At 48.2% G+C, this 8,811-nt stretch overlaps 2 protein-coding genes and 1 long non-coding RNA gene across 3 annotated transcripts; 1 reads left to right on the top strand and 2 right to left on the bottom strand.

Annotated features, from left to right (window-relative positions):
- Positions 1 to 292: 292 nt before the first annotated feature.
- TIMM8A (translocase of inner mitochondrial membrane 8A) lies at positions 293 to 2,218 on the top strand. Its single transcript, XM_006026520.2, has 2 exons — positions 293 to 481; positions 903 to 2,218. The coding sequence occupies exons 1-2, from the start codon at positions 359 to 361 to the stop codon at positions 1,062 to 1,064; spliced, it is 285 nt and encodes a 94-aa protein (XP_006026582.1). The 5' UTR covers positions 293 to 358; the 3' UTR covers positions 1,065 to 2,218.
- Positions 2,219 to 2,563: 345 nt separating this feature from the next.
- On the bottom strand, positions 2,564 to 8,810 carry LOC102383552 (magnesium transporter NIPA2-like; the record flags this gene model as incomplete). The annotated part of the gene is made up of 4 exons (XM_006026533.2): positions 2,564 to 5,171; positions 6,658 to 6,818; positions 6,933 to 7,023; positions 8,783 to 8,810. Coding segments are annotated over 4 exons (918 nt in total), but the record flags the coding sequence as incomplete, so codon positions are not given.
- Positions 7,467 to 8,771, bottom strand: LOC112550752. Its single transcript, XR_003094727.1, has 2 exons — positions 8,666 to 8,771; positions 7,467 to 8,497 (listed from the first exon to the last, which is right to left on the bottom strand). It is a non-coding gene; the product is annotated as an uncharacterized LOC112550752 (long non-coding RNA).
- Position 8,811: the final 1 nt, after the last annotated feature.

The raw sequence follows: 8,811 nt of genomic DNA, 5'->3' as shown, positions 1-8,811 counted from the left end.
CGCGGGGCACCCCCGGCCCCCGCAGCGCCGCAGGTCGCGCCGCGCCGCAGGCACCCATACGCACGCGCACTCACACCCAGCCCGCGGCCGGCTTCAAACCACAGGCCGCCACTCTCCTCCCCTCCCCTCCCCCGCAGCCCAGCCCCGCCCCTACCTGACGTCCCCGGCGCGAGGCAGAGGCAGACTGGCGATTGGCTGCCCGTTGGCTACGCCCTAGGGGCGGAGCCTGGAAGACCGGGGGCAATTCGGCGAAGGCGAATTGAAAGCTGGATGGGCGGGGCCAAGAGCTCCGCATGCGCCCTTCTTGGCGGGGCTGCTCCGGCCAGACACGTGAAGGTCGCTCGCGGCCGGAGCTGGGATGGAGGCGTCGTCTCCCACGGGGTTGAGTGTCAGCGACCCACAGCTGCAGCACTTCATCGAGGTGGAGACGCAGAAGCAGCGCTTCCAGCAGCTGGTGCATCAGATGACCGAGTTGTGCTGGGTGAGCGCCGCGCTGGGCCCGAGGGGAGTTCCGGGGCAAGGGGAGGGAAGCCGGGCAAGAGCGCTCTGGACCCCCTGGCGCCGGTGTAGCGCAGACCCATCCGGGGACGCCTGACCTTTGCCCTGGCGCACCGAGAGAACGAGGTACCTGGAGCCGCTGCTCCTTCGCGGGAAGGCCCAGAGCCAGACGCCGGGTCTGGCCCCGGCTCGCGGGCGTTGCCTCGGTGGATTTAGTACCGCCTTAAATGGTGTCGGTCCCTAGCCAGGGAGGCAGCGGAAGGGTTGGTGGGAGAGAACCAGATATTTCTCCCTCTTCCCCAGGCCTCCCCACAGCACCCCCAAGAGCAAGTTTCTTCCTCTGGGAAGTGCATGCTTTGGGCTCTTGTAATTCTCCCCTGACTGGCTCTTTGTGTCTCGAGCAGGAGAAATGCATGGACAAGCCAGGGCCCAAGCTGGACAGCCGGGCAGAGACCTGCTTTGTTAACTGTGTTGAACGTTTCATAGACACCAGTCAGTTCATTCTGAACCGGCTAGAGCAGACGCAGAAATCCAAGTCGGCCTTCTCCGAGAGCCTGACTGATTGACCTGGCACCGGCTCCTCCAGCCCCTCAATGAGGAGAACTGCACGTCAGTGGGGAGAGCAGCTGATGGGACACCTGTAGAACACAAGCTCTGGGGAGGCTGGCCCCCTCCTTTGCATCAGACTAGAGCACTCTGTCACCTGCCTCAGCTCTGACCAGCTACTCAGTTTTACTTAAATGCAAGTTGTGACAATTACAGCCAGATGAGGCTGTAACAGATGCACGTTTACTACTCCAAGTGGCACTGTACTGTTCCCATTCCCACCTGTTGCCTTCCATGTACAGGCTTTGTGCTGAGGCTAGTATGTTGAGCACAATAGCTCCAAAATGTCCAACTCTGCAAAAGGTTTTGTGCATCTCGGAGGGAGTGCTCCTGTATTGGTACAAAGTGGAGGTAATGGGAATACTAATGTGAATCCCAAGTCCAGGGTTGGGACCATTCCTTTTAATGGTACTAAGTTCACATTCAGCTTCCTAATTAACCCTCTCCTTGCACCACTCTTCAGACTGTGCAGCCATACTGACATTTGCTCTCCAGACCCATGGGGAATGGCGTTGAGCAGAAGACAGCCTGGGTCACAGGTCTGCACCAGTATAGCTGTGTCAACAACCCTGAAAAGAGCTTGCTTGGCAGTGAGAACTTTCCCAGTAATTTAAGATTATGGGAAATAATTTTAAAGCTTGTGAAGGTAAAGTCAGTCATGTGGCTCAGTAACAACTGTTTTAAAGCAGAACTGCAACATTTACTATTGGCTTGCTCCACTAAGTGCGTTCTCCCAAACATTAGAATAAATATGAATTGGATCAGTTTTTAAAATAAGCATGTCTTGTATCTAGGGGTGGGCTGGCAGGACTCTCTGACCTACCCTTTACCTTGTGTCACTACTGTTCAGTTTTATTATCAATAACTGAAGTAGAAATAGACTTGCTAATTTCTAATGTTAAATACAAGTCCTCTGGTTCCTACTAGGCAGTCTGATTACGGATTCTGATTTTTCTGCTCGCTGTAAAGTGGTTTAATGTATTGGTTTCCTGGACTAGATTTGTTTATCTAGTTACTAAAACAAATAGTCTATGCCCAGATAATTAAAGCAGTAAATTTTCTTAACAGAATGGGTTCAGGCATCCTAAGTAGTGCAAGCTCTTCTGGAAAAAAATTAACAGGTAACTTGTTCTGTGACCCTTTCATCCCTCTGAGCTACTAACCACAGGTCTGTTTGTATCTGTGCCTTTCAATCATTTTCCCATAGAAACTGGACTGGAAGTTCTGCCTCATTCCACAAACCACTCAAACACTCATTGAATAGCCTGATCCTACTATTAATTTAGTCTTTTTGGAAACCCCAAATAAATGCTGTTGAAATTTGTGTGGTTCAGCCTCTTTCCATGAAGTATGGTGTGACATGGCAGTAAATTACACTTCAGTAGGAAACAGTGCTGCTAGTTGGCCATACCAAGTCATGTGACAGTCTAAACACAAGTACAAGTGTGCACCTTTCATCAGAGGGAAGAAATGGATTTACAACTGTAACACTATCCTCTACTTGTCTGAAAGAGGATAGTGACCAACTGATGTCTTCCACCTTGGATGATTTTTTTCCAAGTCCTTATTTAACTATATTAGCTTACCTAAGTCTCACTCTGGTTTCCAAAATTACAATTGCACTCAGGTCTCTCTTCATGCAAGGGTTGCATGCCAAAAAACCCTTACATAAAGCAAATCCATTATTACAGGTAATTAATAGGGATATGTACCAAGTTCCCTGCCATCCTGCTTCCTTCCCCTGCAACCCAGTGCATCAGGGAGCAGAGAAGCCATGTGATCTTCCCACCTGCGGCTGCTTGTCCTGTACTGCCCTGGCAACGTGCCTCTTGCACGCAGAGCTCACAGCTTCTCCACAGGGCCCCAATGATCCCAACCAAGCTGGGTCACCCACCAGGCTGCAGAAGTCCGGGGGAGGGAAGCAGCAGCATGGTTTCCTGCCACCCTGCTTCCCTCCCCCGGGCTCTGTAGCCCACCAGGTGCAACCCGGTGTGGCTGGGATCAGGAGGGCCACACAGAAGCTGTGAGCTGGGGCCCTGCAGCTGCAGTGTGGCCCAGGCCCCAAGCACTGCCCAGCTGGGCGGCAGCAGCCCCAGCCCAGCCATGCCCAGCTCCCTCCCTACAGGGGCCTCAATCCCCCTCTTGCCTACCACTTACCTGCTGGAGCTGCTCTCAAGGCTACTTGGGGCCACATACATTGCTGTATATGCACATGGTCCCCCATCTCACTGTCTTCCTTCTGCTTTCTCCCAGCCCCCTGCAGGCTGGAACTCTGCCAGCTTCCCACAAAGCAATTTCTTCTTGCATACAATGAATTTCTGGTGTAAATAATGTCTCACATATAAGCAAATTCACACAAAACAAATTTGCATAAAGAGAGACCCAAGTGTAGTAGTATAATGACAATGGATGTAGGAGACAAATCTACCTTCTCTTTCTTAGAGGAAATCCCCTACTTGATACTACACAGCTGTTATATTCTACAAGTTGACTTTTGAACACATCCAGACACCCTTTTAGAATAACGGCACACTATCCCCAGTCAGTAGAGGTGCACCGATATAAAGAAAATTCATGTTCTTCATACCACTGTGTGTCATTTCAGTGGCTATTGGCATGAATATGTTGCAGGCCACACTGGCAATGGAGCAAATCTGTTTTAATCAATTATGGTAAATGGACATATTCCCTTCCCAGTGAAACATACCAGAAAGGAGTCACACTTCACAAAGGAACCAGATTCAAAGAGCCAGGATAGCACCACTGCAGAGTTTATCTAGTCCTGCTCTTGATTTTGACTCAGTAAATAACCTCTTAAAGTGAGCAGAGAAGGCACTTTAAGGCTGTACAAATGAACTTCTGAAACATACTGAATACTTCCAATGTTAAAACACTTGAGTCACCTGTGTTGCTATAGGTGCAGCAATAACACTGCAAGGATCAGCACTTCAGAATACTTTGCAAAAGTTAGACTTTCAATATAAAAAAAATGTTTAAGGCCACCTAAAATGGTTTTTACATTCAAAAAGGGTTGTTATAATTATCGCCAGGTTGCTTCATACATCCATAGACCTATGCCTCAATAGTAGAGCAGCAACCACAGCACATTCTGATAGAGAGGAACACACTGAGAAGGAACCAGAACACATTGGTAGGTGTTTTGCCCAGGTCTGGTGTTCTGAGCACCTGGAAGCTAGTCAAGTCTCCTGGCATGATATTCAGGTCCATTACCAGTGGGAGATCACAGTTCACTGATAAACATGATGCTTGTTTACTCCCGGCAACAGTTGGAGCTGGTGATGTTCATTTGAGCTTGCTGCATCAGACCAAAGTGGAGATCAGTAGCAGGACTAAAAAACTACCAGTAGCAATTCAAGGCTTCTCAGGCATCTAGTAGTGGTTGTTAAAGTTTTGTTGTTTTCCAAGCATTCATACACTTCCTACTTCCTCCTCCTCTTTTACACTTTGAGAACCTTTATGGATGTCCTCTGGGACCAGAAGGGGCTGATGTAGACATGACTGGTGCCTTTCTGCCCCGCTCCAAGATGAGGTACGCAGGTCTGCCCCTCCTTGCCTTAGGAAGAGGGGCAGCAGGTCTGGGGTAAAGGGCATGTCTCTGAAGGCATGTAGAAGGAAAATGCCAGAGACTATGGTGATGAAGCCACTTATTGTGCCAATTATGTTGTCCAGGGCCATGTGTTGCCACTCCTTGAAAAGAATGGCTGAACACATCATGACAGCTGTGGTGAACAGGACATAGTAAACTGGCGTGACCACAGATGTATTGAAGATGTCCAAAGCCTTGTTCAGGTAATTGATCTGGACACTGACACAGACCCCCAGGCAAGCTGGTAGCACCCATATCAGTGGTTCTTTCAGCACTGGCTTCCCAGCAAACAGTTCTTTGAGTGCAATGCCCAGGCCCTTGACACAGGACACAGAGAGAGAGCCAATGGCAGAGCAGACCAAAACATATACTAAGACGTTGCTCCTACCATAACGAGGCCCAGCCACGAAGATGAGGAGAATGGAGCTCACCAGCACACACACAGCGAAGACAATGAATCCTTAGATCAGAATGAGAATCATTAAGATTTGCAACATAGTGGGTAATGCTGTTATACATCTGTGCTGCATGTAATGTGTGCTGTGAACACTGACAGGAGAGAGAGAATGGGTAAGAATGGTAACTAGAACAGCAGAGGGCTGTAAGTCAGGACTGGAGATACTAGCAGAGCTCTGCAGGCTGGGATTAAGGCTCTTCTAGTCTTGCTACACGTTGCATCGGCAGGGCCCTGTGATAAGGGCCTGTGATGAGTTGTAGCTTGATCTGCTTGGTTTCTCTCCTCTGCAATTTCACTCACTACCCTTAATACTACTGCCCAAATCAATCCCTTGTTTCCAACTGCTACATCCCATGTTTTTATTGTAGGGGTATCTCTCTCTAAGTTCTCCTGTGCTTCCCTCACTCACTTTAAGTTTCTTTTCTAACTAGTCTTCTCCTAGTCTTATGTTGCCTCTCTCATGTACTGACAATCCTCTCATCTACACCAGTGTTGCATTAAGATAAATTGTGGCTGCTGATTCTTGCTTCCTTTGTAACTCTTGCCTAACAATTTCATATCAAAGGGGCCATATGAAAAACAAATATAGTGTGCACCTACACCATACATCTTGTGCCAGGCTTGACAACAGCCACTGCTGTTATACAAATAGACTTTTTGCCAATTGCTTTTAATATTACGTATTTTCTTGAGTTTTGCATTGCCTTAAGAAACTCCATTTTGCATTGCTCTTCAGCTTGATATAAGTGCTCGACCTTTGTATGCTATATGTGTGACAGAACGGGTGAGAGTGTGTCTGTGGAAAAGGAAAACATCAGCTGACGACTGGCTGAAAAATGCAGACAGATAAAAGACCAAAACAAGAAGAATCTGCCCCAGAACTGTGAGGGAAGAGCAATCGACCTTCAAGGAAGAACATAGTTATAACACAGCAAAGCCCAGAGGACTGGATGAATTGACATGGCTATAAAAGATGGGGCGAGACATTTCAAATTTGGGTCTTGTTCCGTGTGTCATCCTGGAACATTGGTTCATCTGATGAGATGGACCAGCAGGAGCCCGGCTCCTACTCGTGATCAACTTGACTGGTCACTAAATTGATCCGAGTACTGGGAAGACTGGTAATGTATACCAGCGCAGAACAGAAACTGGAGTATGAATGTGGTGTGTGTGCACGCGCACACTTAATAAACCAGGCATCTTGCCCTCTCTCATAAGGTCTCACTCTTGATTTGAGCAATTGGCAATTTGTGTAACACTGCCTCTCCACTTGGTGGCAGAGGCTTTTACACTCAGTCCCCAAAAACACGAACAATCCAATTTTTAAGCAACAAGAGTCCTACCAGCCATCACAGAGCATATTTCTTTTGACTGGGTATGGAACAAGCAGGAGGAATGGATTACTGTTTAACCTCCCCAGTCTAGACAAGTAATTCTGCCTACTGCCATCTCTTATAAAGAGGTGAGATGAACACTGTATTTGGGGTACCTGGATCTTTAAGCTTCTCTGCCATTGATTCCAAGCTGGATACTTCCTCTTCTTGTGGAGCATGGATAACCATCACTGTAGAGCCCAGGATACTTAGGATGCAGCCAATCTTCCCATGGATGTTCAGTCGTTCGTTCAGAAAGGAGGATGACAAAACCGCGCTGTAGGATTGAAGTCAGAGGATGGAGTATTTGAAGAAGATAAGGTGAGGGTAGAGAACTGTTTTCACTGGGAAGAGCAAAGGCATGGGTGTTGATTTTTCTGATGGTGCTCACCTAACTAGAACACTTAATGCGCCCAACGGTGTTACCACTGTTGCTGGGGCAAAGGCATATGCAGCAAAATTCACTGCTTCTCCAATTCCCACTGCAAGACAGAGGACAGTCAGTCACAGGAATGCAACTTAAAATGGAGCAAGTTCGACAGAATATGGGTTTGGTTGCACATAGCGCACAATCAGTTACTGAATAGAGGTACAGTCATCACTACCCACCTGGATTTCACTATGACCCCACCATTTATTATCCACAGCTATGTAGTCAAACTGTCTGATACAGACAAGGATCAAACATATCAAAGACAAGCCTCTAATGTATATATGGGAACACTGCTAATCAACAACAGAGAAAGGAAAGATCAATAATATTTGTGAAGTTCAAAGGGGTTATGGCAAATTGTATTTGCCTAATTTGCCTTTGTGTGATAGGAATGGTTTTTACAGTTGATAGACATCCTACAGCATCTGTTAGCATCATATTAGTGAATTACCATAAGCAACATCAGAAATTGAGGAACTGGCTATGCACAGGTTTGACAGGATTTGATTTTTATTGATAGACATCCATTTCACCTGACACTGATAGATGGAAAAATATTTCCATCGGTAATTATAAAAAAATAAATAAATTCTGGCATGGAGGTATAGAAATGGGGGGCAGGGGGCACTTTACACATGCACATACACACCAGCCACTGTGCCGTTAAGACTGTGTCAAAGGTGGCAGGGCTGCAGGGGCAGGGCTGGTAGCAGTAAGGAGCCCAGTACCAACAGCCCCTAACTGTGCCCAGCTGAGGAAAAGCAAAGTCCCAAGAGCCTGTTCCAGCCTGGCCTCTGTGGGAGTTTGGCCCCTGCCCTGATCACCCAGGGGTCAGGCCAGGCTCCGGAGGAGTTTGGCCCTTGCTCAGATCACACAAGGGCCAAACACCTGTGGAGAGCTGATCCAAAACACACCCCTAATTTGGCGCAATCCTGAAAGTTTCAAATCAATAAAAAAAATCAGAAAAAAAGCTTAAAAATAAACATGGATTTTAGCCATCCAAATAATAATAATAAAATTGAATTCTGCCAAGCCTGGCTACACAGGTACGGTGATTTCCATAATTACCTAACATACTATGCAGGGTGAGCAAGCCCTTTTGAAAGTTATTGTACCATCTGATTTACCCATGATTTAATTTACAACACTTAGAAACATGCAAGATTTTAACATGCAACACAGAAAGGCAACGTTACCACAGTGCTCAGGGATAAAGTCAAGCAGCTGAACCTTGATTTGACAAAGGGAACATGACAATAAGGCAAACAAGAGCAATCAAAACTTTAACAACCGTGATCCTGACATCATTTGCTGACAGTAGCATCAAGACTGCTGAAATCTCCCAAAGCGCAGAGCCTGCTCGACCAGCAGGGACGTAAGACTGGAAGGGACCTCATGCAGCTGCCTGGTCCAGGCCCTGCTCAGGTCCTGCTGGATCCATCCCCGCCAACTGCCTGTCTGACCTGCTTTGGGCAGCTTCCAGGAATGCAGAGGCCTGGCTTCTCTGGGAGCCTGTGCCAATGCTGAAACACCCTCAGTATTAGAAAGCTCCTAATCTCCAGCCTAAGCTTCCCCTGCCGTTGGTCCTCGGTCTGTCCCTGCAGTCCCAGAGAAGAGCCACCCCCATGGCCCCGCAGGCAGGTGAACATCCTTATCTCCTCCCTCGGGCCTCCCCGCTCCAGCCTCCTCACAAGTCTCGTCTCCCCCTCCCGGCTCCTGCTCGCCCCCCGCGGCGCAGGCGAGACCTCCCCGAGGCGGCGGAGCGCGCGGCGCCGGAGCTGCCCGACTGGCGGGCGGGTCGCACTTACTGCATAACAGCCCGGCCCACCACAGCCAC

The sequence above is a fragment of the Alligator sinensis genome, unplaced genomic scaffold, assembly GCF_000455745.1.
Source record: "Alligator sinensis unplaced genomic scaffold, ASM45574v1 scaffold387_1, whole genome shotgun sequence".
Classification (NCBI taxonomy): Eukaryota; Metazoa; Chordata; order Crocodylia; family Alligatoridae; genus Alligator; species Alligator sinensis.
This window is presented reverse-complemented; position numbering and strand designations above follow the sequence as displayed.